Source organism: Quercus lobata, chromosome 4, assembly GCF_001633185.2.
Source record: "Quercus lobata isolate SW786 chromosome 4, ValleyOak3.0 Primary Assembly, whole genome shotgun sequence".
NCBI lineage: Eukaryota > Viridiplantae > Streptophyta > Magnoliopsida > Fagales > Fagaceae > Quercus > Quercus lobata.
Window position 1 is genome coordinate 18,235,444 of NC_044907.1, and position 22,085 is coordinate 18,257,528.

At 33.3% G+C, this 22,085-nt stretch overlaps 2 protein-coding genes across 2 annotated transcripts; both read right to left on the reverse strand.

Moving 5' to 3' along the window:
* Positions 1 to 1,721: 1,721 nt before the first annotated feature.
* On the reverse strand, positions 1,722 to 3,213 carry LOC115986932. The gene has a single exon (XM_031110359.1). It carries the CDS (start codon positions 2,823 to 2,825, stop codon positions 1,926 to 1,928), a length of 900 nt encoding a protein of 299 aa, XP_030966219.1. The 5' UTR covers positions 2,826 to 3,213; the 3' UTR covers positions 1,722 to 1,925.
* An 8,777-nt stretch (positions 3,214 to 11,990) lies between these two features.
* Positions 11,991 to 17,778, reverse strand: LOC115983290 (heterogeneous nuclear ribonucleoprotein U-like protein 1). The gene is made up of 9 exons (XM_031105942.1): positions 17,557 to 17,778; positions 14,481 to 15,244; positions 14,167 to 14,355; positions 13,955 to 14,063; positions 13,766 to 13,824; positions 13,516 to 13,687; positions 13,317 to 13,384; positions 12,687 to 13,158; positions 11,991 to 12,593 (listed from the first exon to the last, which is right to left on the reverse strand). Exons 1-9 carry the CDS (start codon positions 17,708 to 17,710, stop codon positions 12,490 to 12,492), a joined length of 2,091 nt encoding a protein of 696 aa, XP_030961802.1. The 5' UTR covers positions 17,711 to 17,778; the 3' UTR covers positions 11,991 to 12,489.
* Between the last annotated feature and the right edge of the window lie 4,307 nt (positions 17,779 to 22,085).

Here is a 22,085-nt window from a genome sequence, read left to right on the forward strand (position 1 = left end):
GTTTAAGATGGCCATAGAGCAGAGCTGTTTTTAGATTGACATCACAGTCATACTTTTAAAGGCTCAATTTTTTTATTATTTAAAGTCTTATTTGCCACTGACCACTGTTTTGTTCTCATCGAAAATTAATGAATGGGGGGTTTCAAATGATGTAGGCAGGTTACCAACTATTTTCGTATGTGGAAAATGGATTCCAGAATTCAGAAATGACATTGCAAATTGCAATCTCCCCTGTCCTCTATTTGGGATTCAAAATACTCCATTGTTTTCATGAAGTCATTTTTGCAACCAATCAAGTTCATCTCCTTTTATTGCGATTTAACATAGAGTCATGCGCCATGTTCTTCAAAAAATTATTTTGGCATAAATCCAATCAAGTTCATTTCCAAAACCCCATGTTGATGTTTCCACCTTTATTGTCCTTCCCTTTTTTTATTTATTTATTTTTTAAATCTTTTTCATATCTTTAGGAGATAGTTAACCTTGTATTGGGTTCTATTTGTTACAATTGAATTCTTAAAACTTTTTGGAATATTGATACGGATCACAAAAAGAATAATAGTTTTTTAAATTAAATTAGTGAAAGATTGACATTTACTTGAATAAGAGCTTACACAGGAGAAAGTAGTGTGAAAAGAAAATAAAATGTTGAATGGTAAAACTAGTAAGAGTTTAAAATATTAGATTTTTTTTTTTTTTCAATCGTCAAATTGCTAAGCTATAATAATATTACTAAATCAAACATAAATTTAGATTGTTGTGGAAATTTCTCTAAGAAAGTTTCTAGCAAAATTTAGGAAGAAAATCACACAAATTCTTTTATTTTTTTGGCACAAAAATTCATTTATTAAAGTGATGGGAATTGAGACTTACGAACATATTTTGCCATAATTTTTAGTAAAACATTTACCAGTCTTAAGAATTAGCGTTATTTATATATAAATTTGCATCAATTATGCAATGGAGTGAGGAAAGATCAACTTCTTTTGAAAGTGAACATTTGAATGGAAAAGATCTTTGGCCAAAAAGGTATGAATGAAGTGAGGATGACTCAACTTCTTTCCAAAAGGCAACTAGTTGGAAACATGAATTTGAAAAAGGATAAAAATGACCTAGGATCCTAGACCTAAATTGATCACGACCTTTACACTAGATTTTAATGCTTTTGTATGTCAAATCCCTATCACTGCAAGTAATGTGTTCACGAACTTCTCACAGTATATCACATGCCCTTTCATTAAGTTCACTTTTGAACCAAATGTAACACCTTACCTTGCTATCACCATCCTGCCATGTGTCCATACGAAACTCTTTGATCCTATATTAATAGAAAAATTCTTTAACCTTATATTTTAAGTGCAATTTTAACTAAATCCTATTCTTTTTAAAGTTTCAAATTACTTCTTGAATTTTAAGGGCAAATTACACCTTGAAGTTTAAGACTTATGAAATAAATTTCCTAGTTTTGTTAGTTTCAAATGAAAATCTATATTTTTAAAATCATATTGATTTAAACATTTAAAATTTTCTAGATTAAGATTTGAGTCTTAATTGAGGGGTTAAACGATTTAATTTTGAAATTAAATTTCAAGATTCGACTTGAAACTAATGAAGCACAATGTAATTTTTTCTATTAAAAACAAATTAATTTGAAACTATGGGATAAAAATGAAATTGTATATTATATAAAAATTTAAAAAGAGAAAAAAGATAAGGGTAAATTAGTCATTCCAAGAAACCCATTTAAATCTTTGGATTTGTGCTTAATTATACTTCCACATTTGGCTATTAAGAATAAACACAACGGTAAACCGAAGCCATCGAAAAAAGGAAAGAACATTCCAAACCCAAAACCCCAAAAAACGCAAAACCCAAAACTCTGATTAATTAATTCGTTAATCCATCCACATTAACTGTACCTAACCTCATCGGGAAAACCTCAATTTCTCGCCGAAAAATTCCTCGTTTCTCGTCGGAGAAATATCAATATCAATCTCAATCAAATTCTCCTCCTCTACATGAAAACCCAAATCCAAATCCGAACCCGAACATTTCTTATCTCCATGATCCAAAGCAATCTCGATCAAGCCCTCTCTATCCTCCTCCTCCCACGCCAAGCACGCGCTCTCCGGCGAGGACCATTCTCCGATCACCGGAAAATCCCCGAGATCACTGTCGTCCGACGAGTCATCCGAATCGGATTCCGGGTAGTACAATGACAACGAAGAGGACCTCTCGAGGCCAAATTTTCGGGTCGGGTTTGGATCCGAATAATCGTCTTTCCGATCCTCCTCTGCCTCCTCGGCTTCGCGCTCTTCGTATATGACTTCCAACGGTGCTCTCACATTCCATTCCACGAACGAGAACGAGACCTCGAAGCACGTGATCGGGTCCGTTTTGGTTTCGGACTCTGTTTCGGATCGGCACGTGACCTGTTCCGTTATTTCCGGCTCGCTAATTTGGCTTTGGCTTTTGCTTTTGCTTTCTTCTGGAGGGTCTGTTTGGACATGCAACGTGTAATCCGTGAATTTTTCATTTTCCAACAATCTCTGAGCAGCACCGAGACGGAGTAAAGTGAAAAGAAGAATTCCAGTAAGAATAAGTACAGGCGAGAAAGCAATTCTCAGGAAAAGGTGTGGGAAATAGAGGATAATCAGAGTGTAGAAACTGACAATGCTTGAGAAAAGAGGACTTGAGGAAATTGGTGACAATAAGTTGGAAAACGAATCCACGGGAAAACTCATGTTTACGGTAAAACAACACAAAGGCAGAATAAGAACAGAAATTCTCAATTCCTTTGGGTTTGGAATTGAATTTCCTTCCATGAAGATTTTAATTTCCCAGAAAATTAACCATGGTTTCAAGCGTGGAAAAAGAAACCCATTAGTGGAAAAGAAAAAAAGAAAAAAAAAAGAAGCTCAAAATGGAATGTGGGTACTAATCAAATAAAGGAATTTATCTCAGAAAACCGTGATTTTTGGAGGAAATTGTGAATGAGAAATGGAACCCATTAGAGACAAGAAAGGTGGTAAAGTAGTGGAAGAGAAAAAGAATCAAAATTGGATGAGATTCAAAGAGACACACAAAGAGAAAGAGAGAAGGGTTTAGAGGGACATAGTCACATAGTAGTGTATATAATATAGGTAACGGAGTTTTAGAATTTAGAGAGAGAGAGAGAGAGGGGGGCTTCTGTGTAATGAAGGTGCGTGAGAGAGAGGCATGGAATATTTAGAGGTGAGGTGGTGTGGTCGGGTGGCCTATATTTCTGGTTTAGGAGGGGGGGGGGTGTTACAATTACCGAGAGGACCTTTGTAAATTGTCCCACAAAATCTACAAATCATTCTTAAAAGATGTTTTTATTATCTTTTAACATTATGCATATAATGCATTCATGGAATTTAATCACTGTTTTTAGGGCAGGAACAGACCCAAAACTCCAACGAGCACTGGGAGTTGTAAACCTGTCCTCATTCGTGGTTTTGTACACTTAGGCTTGGGTTCTTCTTCCCTTTTCTTCTTCTTTTAGAAAAAAAAAAAAATAATAATAATAATAATAATCAATTACCTCTTTTTTTTTCTTTTTCTTTTTAGTTGAAGCCAATGTTTAGAGCTGTAATTAATTACTTTTTTTTTTTTTTCTTTCTTTTTGGTACTTGTATGCGTGTGCATTTCTTGTTCTCTCTAATTACTTTTATGTCATATGTAAGGACACGTTTTGCAGCCCAAGCCTAAAGTGTATGGGATATTGGTCCAGTAAGTTCAGTACAATAAATTTGTAGAGAGTGGGTTAAAGAACTAGACCTTAATGAATTTGACAACGCCTAGTATGGATGTAAAAGATGATTAAGTAAGAACAAGGAACATAGAGCTAAATGAATTCACTGTCCGAGGAGGTAAGTTTTCATATAAATCAATTAGACACATTACAAGTGCAATTTAGATTGCTACAGTACATTTTCTCTCTTTTTCCCCTGGTCCCCTTCCTCTGGGGTCTCTACTCTCATTTATACTACATCTTTTCCTTCATCTTTATCCTACATGTGGACAATTGATGGTTTATGCTGATACTTGTCCCATCAACCTCCTCTAGAATTCTTTGAGGGATGGTTATAAAGTTGAAAAAGTACTGTTCAAAGGTCACTTCCTCATTAATGCGGCTATGGGATTATCTACAGAGCATTCAATACTCATTTATACTACATCTTTTCCTTCATCTTTACCCTACACGTGGACAGTTGATGGTTTATGCTGATACTTGTCCCATCAGCCTCCTTTAGAAGTCTTTGAAGGATAGTTATAAGGTTGAAAAAGTACTATTTAGAGGTCACTTTCTCATTAATGCGGCCAGGGGGTTACGTACAGAGCATTCAATGCGGTGGTATCAGTTTTTCCTTAGATATTTTTAGATTCCCATCTTTCTTGTACGTTTATGGCGCACGTCCCTATCATTAGAACTTCTTAGAAGGTCACTTTGATCATTAGAATCTACATCTGATCTATATTTAGCTTATCCGAAGAGATATTCCTTCTCGGACCACCTTCCCATTTGTATCTTGCTCATTAAGTCCTGTGTTTAAACCATTTATTACCATTCGTTCATCCTCGGACTACTCATGCTCTCGGCCAAGGCCCAAGACCTAATATATAATTTGGGCCCTTAACCCTACATCATATATAACTAATTACATTAAATTGCATTTAATGTATACCATACATAATTTAATTATTTTTATTTTTATTAAATTGACTTGTATATTTTTAGACATGTCAATTGGTAAAATTTTTGATAGTTGAATAAAAGATCTGTGAGTTAATCTCCATCTACATCAAAAACTGATTGGTGTCTTAGTCTAATCATAAAGAGTTATTATTATTACTATGCATGTAAATATTTTTTTAGATAAGAAAATAGCATATGTTAAATCAAAATTACAAACATTTACGCTATAAGCAATAAATTTAGCTTGGCCCCCTAAAAAATTTACTTTGTGTGTGTGTTATTCTTTGAATTATTTATTTATTTATTTATTTTTGTTTATATATTTAGCTTGGTCTCCCTAAAAAAAATTCCTAACTCTGTCACTAATGCTATTAGACATAGGAAAATGAGTTTCTCAAAAAAAAAAAACATAAGAAATGAGATAGTTTTTAAGAAAATACTACGTAGAAAATGATTTATTTTTCAAAGTGTTAAAGTCAAAATAAACGGAGAAATAAGGATTACTCATTGGTCCTTACAAGTTTCCAACCTTTTTATTTTTTGTTACCGTCTTTAAGTAAAACTATCAAGCATGTGCGGTTGGGGTTTAGAGAAAATTAAAGTTATGGTGGGTTTATAATTTGTATCATGGAATATTTTGCTTTTTATTTATTATTTATTTTTATAAAGTTTTACCGAGTACTTGAAGGGAAGAGGAGAAGTTTGGGTATCCGTATTAGTAGTAGGTGATTATAACCGTGATCAAAAAAAAAAAAAAAAAAAAAATCCTTATACATAGTTCATACGAGAATTAACATTCATTAGTTGATTTGTTGATTTTTATTTTTTATTTTTTTTAAGGTTTAACTTTTCCATTTATTGCTTTAAAAATATAAAAAATAAAAAATAAAACTTTGCCATTTAGTTGTTATGTAGGATTGTGAGTTTGTGACTGAAACTTTGGATTTTGAAATATCATTTTCCTAATTGAGTTGCTTGATTATGTCGTGACTCGTGAGGTTAACCACTAGATTCCAAATGCCAGTAGCCTTGCTTCAACACCTAACCTCATTCACGAAGTTTCATTTTAGCAAAAAAAGAAAATGTCACTCTTTAGTCTTTATATATAGTATAGGCATGGCATTTGTATACTTTCGGTGTTTTGATTTTTCAATTGTCCGTGTCATGTAGAATTCTTCACAAGTACTTTAACTTAATAGTGCATAGAGTTGTTGAGAGTTTTGTAATTCAATTGACATTTTTTAGTGTTTTTAACGAAAACGTTAAAATGTTCAAACTCTCATGCTCTATTAGAAATATTAAATTTATTAAAAATAATTAGTAAGTAGAATTATAATTCAAATTATATCCTTTAGAAATTAAGTTTCAAGTATTCATGTAATGTCAATTAACGGGGTTGAACCTAAGTGCCATATACGGTTGTTACATAATTGCTGAGATTGAACATCTAGTGCATGAGTGCATTAGAGAAGAACCTTCAATTCTCACGCTCAATGTGAATGCTATGACCAAATTCTTTTCAATTGGAATCACTTCCTATCGATGGTTTCATAAACGCACCAAGCATATTAAACTTTATTGTTATTTTATTCGTCATCATCTTCATCAAGGCACTTGCATTCCATTTCATTGACAACTAGCTTGCTGATGTCTTTACAAAGTCTCATCTACCTAGTCATCTCTGTGATCTTGTTTCTAAACTCCTATTACTTGTATTGCACATTTATTATGCCTATATAAAAAGGCAGTCCCTTGTACAGTTTTACACAAAAATATACAGATTATTCTTCATGTCTATTTCTTGTCCCTCCTCTCTTTGTGTTAACATGTAGGACTAGGATGATAAAGTGTGTAGTCCAGTAAATTAGGATGAAACTCGGGACATTGTTTGGAATGATTTTGGTAGGGGTGTCATATTGGTTCCATGGGAACAATCACTCTCATAATTTTTGTTAGGATTCTATCTCTCTCTTCTCTTATTTACTTTGGGTTAAACTTGTGTCCAGTGGTCAGTTCCAATAGACATGTGTCCACATCTCAACATGTCCAATGAAATTGGCCACCAAACTCTCCCATTCACTTTTTGTTACAAAAATAACGTTTTGGGCCATCCATTGTTCTTTTCATTTCCTCACAGGTATTGATCAATCTTCTTTGAACTAAACGGAAGCCTAAACAAAGTTGAAGCAATCATTTACTTTGAACTAAAATTTTGTTGATTGAGCAGGTATATATTTAAAAAAAAAAAAAAATTGGAGCTCATATGGTTTGTACACAATCTCACAATATGATCAAATTTCTATACGCAAATAGCACATCTTTAGGAATTCGATAAAGAGAATGATCGGAATCATCCTTCCCAAGAGTAAATGCGTCTTTCTTTTTGTTTAGTAACCATAGATAACACACTTATAAGACCGATAAAAATGAGAAAGGAAATATGATTTGGATTCTTTTTTGAGATAATATTATTTGGATTCTTTTTTGAGATAATATTATTTGGATTCTAGAGATACCACTGGTTGGTATTTATTTACAAACTAAATACCCTTGTTATTATTTATATAGAGATTCAGTGATACTATATCAGCGCACCTTCAATTAATCAATTCAATCTTCATCTTCAGTTTGATTTCCTATCCTGCATATTAGGAATTTATTAGTTGCATGTATGTGTCAAAGATTGTTAAGAATGAAAAAAATAAAAAAAATGAAGCAGCAGCAGCAGATGTGGAAACATGTTTTTTCCCCCTTTATGCCCTAGGATCTTAGAGCACCTGACTAATCTCTTAAGTACGTATTTATAGTTTTTTTATTCCGCACACCAAATAAATACAAAGAAAAATACTTTAAGTATAACCCCAATATATTAGTCAGAAGATTTGAACCAAGATCTTATAGATCATATAAAACAGAAAATACTAAACAAGTGTAAAAGTATCATTGCCCTACTTTAAGGGAAAGTATCATCTTACATTCGTTTACGTCAATATTCACGATTGATTAAGAAATGTTCACATTTTAAAACATGGAATTGGATGTAAAAATACTTAGCGTATAAGTATAACAGTATCATTGCCCATACTTTTAAAGCTAGTTAAAAACTTGAACTTAAAGGACGAACCACGTGTGCAATCAAGCTGTGAAGCATTATTACAAGTGATTGGAGGAAAGAAATGTGAAAATAAAGGAAAATGAAAAGGAAGGCCTGTCAGCGCCTTGCTGCAAATGTTTATAAATGGACCACATCACTGTGGTTGGCAAGCCCACTTAGGTGGTATCACTGATGTGTTTTTGATGGACACATTGATGTTGAAATAACTTAAAACTTTGATCATTCATGTAGGCCTAGTTTCTAAAGTTATGCCGGTCCAAGTAGGCTATGGTTATAGAAGGGAAGGCACGCCATATTATTGTCTCTAGTGTTTTTACTATAGATAATCAAATGAGTAATGCTATAAAAAATAGTGTGTTCCAAATCCAACTGTCTTATAAAGAATAAGTTTTGCCTGTAAAAAATAGTCTGTTTTTCAGTTTTAGTCTCAGATTGACCTTAATGCTCACAAGGGAGGTTAATACAAATAATCCAAAAAAGCCTCAAGTGCATAACACATAGTGTGAGTTTGGATGTTGCTAAAAACTGAAAGTTTAGCGTGTTTGACGTTTTTCTATGGACTCTGTGCATTGTTCACAAGATCCACAAATACGAAATTCAGCAAATTTTAAGTTAAATAGGGTTTCATGGTACTATTTACACATTTAAAAATTATTTTGTTACAGTATTTTCAATTTTCAGTAATAAGCGGTATCCACATAGACCATAATCTACTTTTCTTTTAGCTGAATAGTGGGATTTAAAAAAAAAAAAATATATATATATATATATATAAATAAAAAAATCTGAAGGGTATCACACATAAGCTACTCGTTTGTTGGAACCCACTCCTGTCAAGTGATCAGCCCCAAGGACAGGGTGGGTAAAGCTGAATATAAATGGCTCCTCCTAGGGTATTATTCCAGGGCAAATTTAGTGGTGGTGGTGTCATTCGGGATCACTGTGAACAATGGATGTTTGTTTTCTCGCGGCACGTTAAGAGTGGCTAAAAATGTGGTACGAGAGCTTTGGGCCTTAAGAGATGGACTTTTGTTAATATGCTCGTGAGATTTTTGAATGTCTTTTTACTTTTATCACGGTTCCCTTTCTTTTTAGTTTCTACTATGTCTAAAGTTCATCCTGGTTGGGTGATTACTGATTGCAGGTCTCTATTGTGGATGATCCTTATCTTACGTCTTGTGTTAATGCATGCCTTGACTATTTGGGGGAGAACATATTAATGAGAATTTTATTTTGTTTGATACTCTTTTTTTTTTTTTTTCTTCTATTTTTAATAATTTTCCTTTTGATAATTCGCAAGATGTTAGTTTCCCTCTTATTCGGTATGATATTTTGTTTTGCTAACCATTCACATGCTTCATGTAAGAGCATTTTCATCCAGTCCTTTAAAACCGGATGAAAATTTTGCATAATGATTTTCATAAAATTCCAAAAAAAAAAAAAAAAAAAAAAAAAACAACAGAAGAAGCCTTACATCCGATCATGCATTCCTGTAGCAAATTTTAAGCACTACTATAGTATCATGCACTGTACAATTTATGCATTCTTCTTTTTCTTTTCCTTTATTTATTCTTTTTTGAAACACGCATAATTCTTTTTTTATTCTTTCTCTGTCACTCTCAAACACGCACAACTAGGGGTGTGCAATAAACCCACCGACCTGTCAAACCTGACCCGACCAGCCAGGTTGGGTCGGTTTTTAAGGCTTGGTGGGTTGGGTTGGGTTGGGTTACAAAAAATTTTTTATAGCGGGTTGGGTTGGGTTTGGGTCATAAATTACAAACTCGCCAAACCCGACCCGACCCACCATATTTAATATATATTTAAAATATATTATATATTTAATAATTTTTTTTAAAATTAGCTGTAGGGCACTTTTATATATAATATATATATATATATATATATATATATAAATATATATTATATATTTAATAATTTTAAAAAAAAACCAGTTGTAAAGCAGCATTTCCTCTGTTTCTCCTACTAATACTAATTTCATATATATATATATATATATATATATATATAATATTATATAATTAATAAATTTTTTTAAATAACCAGTTCTTCCTATTCTATATAAAAGCCAATTAATTCACACAAATTCTAATAAATTACTATTGTTGTTTAGTTATTAGTATTGTTTGCCTTTAAGGAGTTACATTGATACTAATCTTTAGGTTTTTTTTAAAAATATTAATATTTATATTTTTTTCTACTCAATTTAATAATAATAATAATAATAATAAAAATTTGTCAAACCCATGGGTTCAACCCGACCCATGTGGGTTGGGTTGGACTTATGTGATGGGTTGGGTTGGGTTAAATTTTTTTTTACCTACCATGATGGGTTGGGTCAAAAAAATCCTCTCAACCTGACCCATGTATACCCCTACGCACAACCCATGTTGAGTGTAAAAAATATTATTTTTATGTGGTGTATTATAACGTAAAGAATGAGACATGAAGTGTGCATAAAGTGGCTTTTTATGAGGCAAAATGCTTTATCTTCTTCTTCTTCTTAAGCGGATAAAAATGCTCTAAGTAATGGCGGCCTTGTTGGCTCATCAGAAAGATATTTCGTTGGAAAGCTAGTGAATAAAAAAGCATAGCTAAAAGAAAATGCAAAGTACTGGCTTTTCGGTTCTCTAAAACTCCCGGCTTTTGTTTGATTTGAAGGCGTAGAACACTTTGGAACTTTGGGTCTACCACTGGTCCTAGCTTCACTTTCAAGTAAATCATAGAGAGTTATGATTGGATATGAAAGAACAACGAATTCGACCGTAGGGACGTCCATAAGTATTTTATTCGTGTATGGGTTAAAGCAGAAATTTTCATCTTGATAAGATAAATAATTCGATTCGTTTTAAGCCCCAAAAAGAGAGAGAAACAAAGATTGAGTGAGAGAGAGAGTGCAGTTCTTTTGTGTACGTTACTGTTCTATCATTCCTTATTGTTTTCAATATTAACAAGTATCCAAGCTCAACATAAAGGATATCTAAGTTAGATCACAACCTTCGAATTACTTCACTACACTATTTTTTTGGGCAAATTGTGAGCAAAAAAAAAAAATCAGTCATCGACCAAACTCTCTTTACTTTGATTGAACCGGAAGGCTTCTATTCTAGTATGGAAAGAAAAGACATGTGAGCTGCTTGTCATAGTTAATTGTGGCAGACAAAGAATCTAGGCTATCAACTCAGTGCTTAAAGCCATAAAGGTACACGAAGAACATACCCTTTTAAGAGGGTTTGTCACATGGTTTGTGCCCTTGGATGTCAATCTCAAACTTTTGGGTTAGGTCCTCCATTCAGCTCTAGATAAAATTTTCCTAAGATATACGCCAACTTCAAACCATCCAAAATGGAGTTTAATCTTTGGAGTTTGGACCAATTTGTGGTAGGAACTAATGGGTTCAGTTCCTACCATTTGGAAGAAAACAAGAAAGCAAGTCCCTCCAACTTTGATAACTTGTAAAGACAAAGTTTGATCAATTTTAATATAAACTTTCACAAAATGCACACAATTTTCTTTCAGTAAGATCCAAGGAAAATAAAAGTGGATGATTGATGTGCTAGAACTTGTGCCTTGTTTTGCAATATGTTGCCACATGCTAACAGCTGAAAACTAAAAGCAACTAACTTATCGCGGCTAAAGAATTATGTAACACAATTATTCATTGACATCTTTTCTGTCTAGGCCGGTTTTATTATTCTTTTTTCTTTAAATCATAAGTTGCAGTGTTACACATACAACTGGTGGGTCTTGAACCTAAAATCTAACCCTCTACCTTAGTATAGGTTTATCTCATCTAAAACCAATCTATCATTCACAGACATGGTTTCGTTACCTATATTGTTCAAGAATAAGATTGCACGGGTCCAAATGGCTATCGGGACAATGACGCAAAGATTGATTGAAAATGCTCCGTTTGTTCATGAACGTGCCCTGTGTCTTGGTCTCATCGTCTATATCAGGCGTCGCCTTTCATATTATGGTAATAACCCTGGGTCTAATATGACTGGTGATTACAATTATACAATCTCAAATATTTACATTATGTTCATTTAAAAGAACTCTACACAGCAAATACTTTATATAGCAAGCCCTAGATAACCCATCTATCCTTATTATGTTGAATTTTTTGATAAGTAGGGATGGCACCATCTATATAGCAAATCTGCGCTCCAAAAACTTATGTACAAGCTACCATATATAAGACCTGCTTTTATATCTGAAGTTGTCATATTATATGCTGATATCAGCAACAAACCTCCTCAACTCTACAAAACCATTATGAACCCTAGTAGTGATTGACATCACACCATCTGAATGCAAAAATAAAGAACATAGCAAATCAAGATGGGAACAAGATATTCAAAGTGACCATCATCCCCAGGATTCAATATTGAGGTTTTCTTTTCTTTTTCTTTTTTTAATTACATCTTCTAAACGTTTTATGTCCAAAAAAAAAGGGTGTCATGCTAGTATTATCTACCAATCAGAGTCAAAAGGCATGCCTTCAGTTGTAAGTCATAAAGCTTGTGTCAGATTTGGCCATGTCTCGAAACTGACATATCTATTCATTCAACTTTGACGGATGGCCCAAACATCATGTCTTTAGCGAACATCCAGCAAATCTATACAGAAGTTAGTAGTATTTTGGATGAGGAGGGGCATATCCTCCAGTATACTGCCCATCAGTGGGATTACTTCCGTATGGAGGTCTTGGACTTGGTGTTCCATAAGGTGAACCTAAAGGAATAAGCAATAATGTGGCTGAAAATTAACACAAGCATGAACATGTATATGCGTGTTAATAGCAAATAATGAATCAAGAGTACCTACCATATGTCACTGGGGGAGGCCTAGGCAATGGGGGAGGCCTAGGCAAATACGAGGGTGCTCTTGGTGCCTGCAGAACAGCTCCATGGCCTCCAATGTTGCTAAAATGTCCACCATGACTGCTGTGTGATAATGGCGTTGTACTTGCACTTCCAAATGGAGGGGGTTCAACCATACTTCTCCTGTAGGGGTCAGTGGCAGCGCCAGGAATGGCATTCATGGCTTCAATTTTTGGTCTGCTGTAGGGGGGACCACCCATTCCATAACCCCAGTTAGGGGCAGTCCCACTACTTGGAGTACCACCATAACTCCCAGAATAACCGGTATTATCTCTAGGAATCGAACTCTCATAGCTTGAATAGGTTCCAGGAGGAGGAGCTACAATAGCTACCGGAGGATATTGATTGCCTTGATATGCTTCAGCATACGATCCTGTACGTCCTTGTAGTTTAGCCCCTTGATATGTCGTATTCACCTGTGAATTTAAGCATATCCATTATATCACTTTACTTATTCAAGGCAGGTCCTTTCATTGAAATTTTATATTGATTTTAATTATATCAAAGAAATTATTAGAACTTCAACAAACAATCTCCAGCCCACTCACAAAAGATAAAAACAACTTCAACTTACTTGGTTGGGCCCTTGATAATTATATGGAGGGGGAGGTGCATAAGAGCTTTGCCAATGTCCTCCAGTAGCTGGAATTAGTGAAACATCATCAGCATCATAATCACATAATATATCTAAATAGAGTTACATTTTACTTACTAAATAAAAAATCTAAAAAGGGCTATTTCCCAATTTCAAACTTTTACAAGGTCAGACAAACCTGCCAAAGATCCTTGATGCTGTGGCGTAAACCCAGTATATGGCTGGATGGAACCTTCCCGAGAATAAGGTGAAGAGTTATTGGAGTTCAAGTTGGGTGCAGATGCAAGAGCATTCTTCATCTCATCCAAATGTCTTTGAGACTCTGCTCGATTGAGTTCCACAAAGATAACCTGTTAAAAGAGACCATAGAATTAGCCACATTACTATGAACAAAAACATAATGAATATACAAGTTGATAGATAATTACCTGATCAAAATACTCATCTGAACCAGGCATATCCTTTCTCCCGGGCAAAACAAAATTGGCTGTCAAAAACATTATGAAGAGAAAAATAAAACCACAAATTAAAAGGAGGACAGTAACCAAAACAACAGTTAAACAAAATTGCAACAAAATAATTATATAAAAATGAAAGTAAGCTAAAATAGTGGATACCTAACATCTCATTAACTGCATCAGCTGGTACCTCTTTTCCCATTTCTTTGAATCTTTTATCAGCACGAAGTTTAAGCTCTTCAGGCTTGGGAAACACCACAACAGCTATCTGGAGGAGGAAAAATAGTAAATCATAAATATTAAAGGTCATACCCCAAGAAAGGAATCCTTCAATTTTCCAACATATAAATATATCATGGTTTTGTAGTTACCTTCTGAAAGTATGCAAATGGTTTCAGTTTACGTTTACGTGCATTCTTGTAGACATTTGTTTGATCAATTATGTAGTTGCGAGGTGTTTTGGCTGCTCGAGGTAAAAGGGTATTAAAAATAGCAGTAGCTCGATCCATTAGGCGATCAAATCGTTCCCCATAATTTTGCTTACGTGTTAACCCTGGCACCTGCAAAAGGCTTCAAGATATGAGAATATTGAGCAGAAAAGATGAATGGCACCAGTAGAACATCTAGCCAAAGGCATTGAAAAAAAAAAAAAAAAAACAAAACAAAAAAGAATGAATTAAATAACCTTCATTTGATCCAAAATAAGGTTTGTCCCGAGCAAAACATAACGCTTCTCAGGGTGCTCCTTCACCCATTTTTCTGCCCATGTAGTCTTGCCTGAAGCTGGTAATCCAACCATCATCATCAGTTCACAATCACTTGGCTTAGAGAAAGTAGGGCCCATCATTGCATTTCCATCCTCAAGAGCAGAAGCCCAAGGTTTGTAACCTTCTTCAGGAATGAGTCCCTCTTCAACACTAAATTGCAACTCTACTACAACATTTTTCAACAAAATATGGGGAAAAAGTGCTGATTCCCACTGTAACTTTCTCGTTGGAGAGTCGACCACTCCTAGACCCTTTGGACCAGCATTAAATTGCCTTGCAATGCCCAACCATTTGCCATTCTTGGAGAAACCAATGCAAGCCAATGGTTTGTCTTCAAGATTAACAGCACACACAATCGTATCTCCAACCCCAAACTTTTCACCATAATCCATAAATTTCCTTGCACTAGAAAATTTTCCTAAGCCCCCAAACCCGTAGCTGTGTTCAGTTTCCCCAAGGTTCCCCACATTATCATCCCCTCTAGAAATGCCTACACGGCAAACGTGATGCTGGTCAGGGGCAGTGTCCTCCATATCAACTGGCTGCACTGAAATAATTTTGCAACCAAAACAGTATCTCCCTCGAGTTATTCCAACATTCGCACGAGCACCAGACCAGCAATAAGAAAACCCCTGCTCATAAAGAGCAGATCCTTGGAGACCATTGCCTTCAATATTGAAATCTAGAGACAGGGTAAAAATTCAAGTCAGCAATCATACAATTCTAAAATGCATTTGTTTAGATCTTAGGTTTATCCATACAAATACATACATATACAACCACAAACATTCAAAAGAAAAGGTCATTTCTAAGAGGTGCTTAAATACCCAACCTACTTCTTAGGTTTATGACACTGAAAATACCTATGCTTTACCACAATAAATCTCAACAGACACCTATGATAACACATTTGGAAAAGGAGAGACTTCAAGCACCTCAATTCCATGGAATAATTCAAATCTAGAAAAGCAAGCTAGACTAGAAGTAGGAAGAACAATCACTGGACACTGCTTAGGCTAGAAAATAGAACAAAAGCCTATATGAGACAAACTGGAGCAGATTGGTAATTATTGGACACTGCTTAGCCTATAGAAAATACAACTCATGTACCTTGTTTTTCATCAGCCTAGTGAATGACTCCATAGCTATTACAAAAGATAAGGAGAGATTGGATTCCCTTGCCTAAGCCCTTCGCCACCTTTAAAGTACCCCATCAAGACAATTGGCTTGAATTACTAATGCATTTTCTTACCCTTTTAAAAAATCTAGGAGGAAACCCAGATGCACGTAGGCACATCAATATAAATTCCAATCCACTAAGTCAAATGCTTTCCTAAAGTCAGCCTTGATTGCACATCTTCTAGGCCCTTCATTCCTTTGATAATTCTTCACTAATTCATGAGCTAGAAAATTTACTGCAATGCTCCTTCCTTTAATAAAAGCTGTTTGGTTTGCTTTTTTCAACATCTCAAGATAGTCCCTCAACCTTTTATATATCACATTGCAATATGCAATGAATATAAATTTTGTTGCTGTGGTAGGATTAGGGACCTTAGGGATCAATGAAAGGATAGTCGAATTCACCTCTTTCAACAGCTTTACCAGTCATGAAGAAAGATTTGATGGCAGCAATAACATCATCCTTCGCAATATGCCAAGACTTCTTAAGGAGTAAGGCAGTGAAGCAATCAAGACCAGGTGCCCTTTCATTGCCCAGGTAAAATAAAGGCAGCTATATTTCCTGATCAGTCACATCCTGTTGCATCCTTGCCTTCATATCATCAGGCATCTGATCTTGGAATAGAGTGGAGACTTTATTAACCATCAGATCTACATTGATTTCAGTAGGAGAGCCAAGCAGATCTTGGTGGTACACAACCATCATCTGCTTGATTTTAGATGGTTCATCTACCCTTATTCTAAAAACATTCCTTGCTTGCCTTGCTTTTCACCAAATTATAAAAGAAAGAATTGTTTTGACCCCTAGGTTAAGCTATCCATTCCTTGAATTCTGTTTAAGGAAAACCTATTCAGCGTTGCTAATTGTGAGAAACTCATGAAGATATTGCTGCACAATATTGGATACCCTGACCACATATGAGCATTGCATCAATTTAGCTTCACAAGCTTCAAGGTTAGCTCTAGCCAATTCCACTCATTGAAAAATCCCACAATTAATATCCTTATTAACACACTTAAGCTTTGCCTTGGTAGACTTCAGCTTCCTATAAAATATGAACATAGGGGTACCCCTTTCCCCCATAACCCAAGCTTCCATTACCCAATCAATAAAATCCCAACGCTCACACAAGAAATTAAAATAACTTGAAGGGTTTAGGGCCAAAATTCTTCTTCTTGTACCAAGAGCCTTGTACCTCAACGACACATGTTTTTAACGAAGACGTCCAGGGTTCAACAACCACTCCTTATTTAACAACAAATTGCTCAAACCTACACACACAAACACTCCTTATTTATCATCACCCTATCCAACTTCTTCGCAAATAAAACCCTTATCTTCCCTTCTATTAGTCCACGTGAAAAAAAACACCAAACAACAAGATGATCCTCAATTTCCACATTGGTTGAATTCCACTTCAAATCCAGTAACCATATTTCCTCCAAACGTCCCTGGGACTCCTCACAACATCGAAACCACCAGCAAGCATCCATGAAGAATTTACCAACAATGTTCTCAAAAGACTTCAAAACATTGCTACAATATCCTCCTCTTCACCCCCATCATTGGATTTGAAAGTAGAGTTATTAGGGTTAGGCATAAAAGACTTAAATTCTACTTCAAATTATTAGCGCAACAACAAAAAGAGTAAATCTTTGTTTCTATCACTGACTAATTCTTTGTTTGTTGTTGTTATATATACATACTAGAAGAAAATTGGTAATATATAGCAAAATTAAGCAAATTTAGCAAAAATTTAAGAAAACTCAAACCCTATCGAACAAAACAGAGTTACAAGAAAGAAAAGAAAATACCTAAGTTGCAGTCAGCAGGGTTGAGCACCACGCGCTCTGTAGGCTTTGATTCCTTCGCTGCTTCGTGATCATCTTCTACGAGAACCTTTGTCTTCTTCGCTGCTTCGTGTTCATCTTGTTCGAGAATTTTGCGTTTCTCGGTGGAGGAAGCCATTGAGGATTGAATTTCAGAGAGTGACACTGATGAGAGAGAGAGAGAGCGCGAAATAAAATGTACGAGACAAAAGTGTGATTTTTTGTGCTGTGTAAGCTGTACTTATAGAGTGAAAAATGCTCACTCTAACCGACGTAAAGGTCTGAGCTGGGCTGGGCTGGATTGGGCGTAATATACTGATTCATTCATTTCTTCGTTTAAAAGAGTGGGGTTAAGCTTAGCGGCTAGATGGGCTTTATTTTGGGTCCATAAAATGTAGTTTTAACTTTTAATAAATTTAAAGTTTTTTTTTTATTTTTTATTTTTTATTTTTTTTATATATAAAAATAAATTTAAAGTATTAGATGAACCATATTGATCAAAATTTCCTCACACCAAATAAGAGATGATAATTTGATAATAACTAAATATTAATTAAGTTTAGAAAACATATTAGCATATATATTTTTTAAATTTTACAAAATTTAAATTTGAAATGCATAATGATATTTATCGGTTTTTAAAAACAAATAGAGAGAATTATTATCCTAAATTATAATTCAATAGTTATAATAATAAGGAGGATGGTGGGTTCTAGTTAACTCAAACTAGTAAAGTCTCTGATAGTTATTGCTTACATATGTTTGTAATTTTGAGTTAACATATGATATTTTTTTTTTACAAAAAAAAAAATATTTATATCAATTAAGTCTTTACATATTTGCCAAAAAAAAAAAAAAATACAAAAAAAAGGTAAGTTTTGACATGTCTATAAATGTACAAGTCAATTTAATAAAAATAATATATTTAAATTATGTACGTTATACATTAATTACACTTTAATTTAATGAGCTATGTATGATAAAAAAGTAATTTGAGAGAACAAAAAATGAATTGGTAAACTATATAAATGCATTAGATGTTTTTAGAAAAAATATAGGGGACCATTATTCAAAATTATGCACACAATTATTTTTTTTTTACCAAAACTACAAAAAGGATTGAGGATTTTTGAAAAGTAAAGGGGAGCCATGGACCCCTAGCCCCCCTCCTTCTACCCTTGAATCTATATGTGTACTTTATAAAATAATGGATGCTTTGCAATAAATTTTGCAAAACTCTTGATGATGTTGTCATTTAGACTCATAGGTGCCCATGTGGCTAGCCCATTGCAATAGGGTTTTTTGGTGTGCACAAATATAAGAGAGCACAAAATCCCTGATCTGTTAAAGACATCTAAATTTATGTTTAAGTGTGCATTCAGAAAATAAGAGAGACACATTCTCGTTAAGGCTCTCTCTGGTCTCAAGATTCCATCATCAAAGTCATGTGTCTTAGCATGTAAACATCACATAGAAAACCCATACTTGTGGATTTTATTGACTCGAAAGCCACTGAAAATCATTTGAAATGCAACAAAGGTCATGGAAAGAGTCATGGTAGACTGTTTTCGCTCCATTGAGGTTTAGTTAGAGTTTGATACTAAACCCAAAAGGTAAGAACCAAAACCCTTAAATCTATAACATGAGAACGTGTTTGATGTTTTTTCTTCATGCACCACGTCATCAACATCCTTTCCTTTATTTTTCTTTTTTCTTTTGTTTTTTTTTTTAAATTTTCACCTTGTTTTACCTTTCATCTCATTCAATCGTTACCTTCTTATACTAAGTTTGTATTGGTATTATCTAATTGTTTAACCTTTTTCATATAACATAATAAACACTATAATGGGTGAATTTGAAAAAACATTTGAATTAAATAATTATTATTGTTGATATGTTTATAAATATAATTAAAGGATTCATTTGTTAATCATAATTTTCGTATCCCTTTCAAGGATAACTTCCTATAATTCTTTTTTTTTTTTTTTTGTGAGTTGTACTTTCTTCTACAAACTAGTACCTCGACATGCTCCACCAACACCAAAGAACCATAGAACATTTTTTTATGGCCCTACCAAGCTACAGCTTGAAAACTAGACCCATGAGGTCCACAAAATTTGCATACCAAAACTATTCCAAGATATTGAAACATAATGTTATTATATTATGTATAAGGAGAGTTCTATGGATTTTTACACAACCTTATTCACTCAAATAATAGAGTTAAATATTATTATCGTTTCACTATTAATGTCTATTTATTCATTTTTAATTGTTTTAATTATTCACAATTTCTTACTTCTACTTGAAAGAGTTCTCATGCAACACAACAACAACAAAAATAAAAATAAAACTGTGCATCGACATGCCTATATCTAGTACTTATAAACAAATGAATCTCAACCATGTTTATAAACATAGTAGCAACAATTATTATTTAATTAAATTGTTTATTCAAATTCACACATTTTATACCTATTCTTTTTACTGGCTACATCAACTTAAGCACCTCCTTTCTCACGCAACTGAAAGGTGCCCTATATGAAAATGCTACAAAAACCCTATTATTACCGTTTTTAGCATGGTTCCCAAGATTCATTTCCATCTTCTTAGCACCAAATATCAGAGAAGCGACAAAAATTGAGGTAAGTTGATGGCTTACTGGTGTTCTATATATTTTTAATTAATATTTGGAGTGTTTTTATGTATTTTAATGATAAAACCGTTAACAACAAAATTATCGTTTTAAACAGCTGTATCAGGGGCATCTATCATGTGGGATATGCTCAAACTAATAGTGAAATTTTAACTTGGAGGAAGCAGATCAACAACTAAGTTGAAGATTACATATTCTGTTGAAATTCGATTGTTCAGCACTAAAAAATCCATACCAGTTATCTTAATAACTTCAGAGGTGATAAAACTTAATAAATAAATGACCAAAAATTCAACTCTATGATCCTCTTTAATCCTTCGGTGAAATTGTAACTCAATTATTTGCAAGAATTATGTTTAGCACTACCTTTTTGGCATCATTATTATAGATGTTGATCTCAAACTATAAATTTATGGTTTTATTAGAGGTTTAAAATAAAAGTTGTTTTAAATTTTGTTCTCATTATATATATATATATATATATATATATATATATGTTTAGAATTTTGATCTAGATAGTCATTGAAAGGGGGAAAAAATAGTTTTATTTCAAATCAAAAATTCATTTTTTTCATCTTTAATTCCATACTATAATGTGGAATCCACAATAAATTAGAAGTAATAAGGTTGAAGAAACAAAAATTTGAACTAACACTAACTAAAAATAAATATAATTATTCATATGTTTATACATATGTTTGAACGTAGACTTGAGTTGTGTAACACATGATATGGCTTAGCTTAGATGTCATATACAAATGTTTAAAGGGGATGGCATGGTTGTTGTTGTTGGTTTACAAATAATTAGTACAACTTGGGGAAAAAATAAGAAATTTAAAGTTTTGAGGTGATGTTCAAGCCACTCGAATAGCTACATCAGACCCATATTATTTCAAAGAGTAGCTTAGCCCAAAAATAATATATGTTGCTATTGTTAGTCATATGTTACAAGTTTTGAGTTAAATAATAAAAATCTTATGAATAACTTGTTTGTGTTTCACTTTATACTCTATCAATCACTTTCCAAAAAAAATAATAAATAAAGGTTTGGAGGTATGACAAGGGATTCTCAAAGAACTTGAAACAATCCGTATTAGCTGATTTCCGAATGAAAGGTTTCAAGATGAGTGTTTTAAAAACATTTTCTTATTTAAGATATAATTTATTTTATATATATATATATTTATATATTTCTTTCTAAATGAAGTATTTTGTATGTGTATATATATAATATTGAGTTGACACTGATATTATCTAAACATTTAACCTTTTCATATAACATAGTAAACATTAGATGATTATTAGAATCGGTTAAGTTGAAGAAAAGTTTGAATTAAATAATTATTGTTGCTATATGTTTATTTATAAATACAATTATGATTTATTTGTTTATAAGTATGTTTATGATTAACATGGTTATATGTCTAATGGTTTTTTTAAGCAAGTTTTTTATATATGACCTATCTTGCAAGAATAGGTAAAAGTATTTTTAATTTGTTGTCGTCATTTAGTTAGTTTTGTCCATAAACGTTACAACTCAATTACTTATTTAAATTATATTTAGCCATGACTTTTTAGGAAAGTAGAGGAATTTAAGATGTTTTGTTTCTTCCGAATTGAGGGTTATAGCTCATTTTTATTTTGAACAAGTTCAAAAGTTTCCGTTGTAATTTATGTATTCCTCATTAGGTTAATTAGAACTTTTCTATAGTGTTTTGTTAATTTCCATAACTATATATTTTTTACAAACATATTAAATATTTTTTAGTATTATTAAAAAAATCATTAAATCATTCCTAGTCTTCTACATTTTAGCATCACATTTATAATTATCGAACTGTTTTTTAGTGTTGTTCAA

Bases quoted from the DNA above. Each gene is read 5' to 3' on its own strand.
- LOC115986932 (XM_031110359.1), bottom strand. From the start codon at position 2,825: ATGGAAGGAAATTCAATTCCAAACCCAAAGGAATTGAGAATTTCTGTT.
- LOC115983290 (XM_031105942.1), bottom strand. From the start codon at position 17,710: ATGGCTTCCTCCACCGAGAAACGCAAAATTCTCGAACAAGATGAACAC. The intron at 13,688-13,765 runs GTAATTATCTAT...CTCTTTTAACAG, and splicing joins CAGATGAGTATTTTGATCAG to GTTATCTTTGTGGAACTCAA. The intron at 13,385-13,515 runs GTTTGTCTGACC...CACTAATTCCAG, and splicing joins GCATCAAGGATCTTTGGCAG to CTACTGGAGGACATTGGCAA.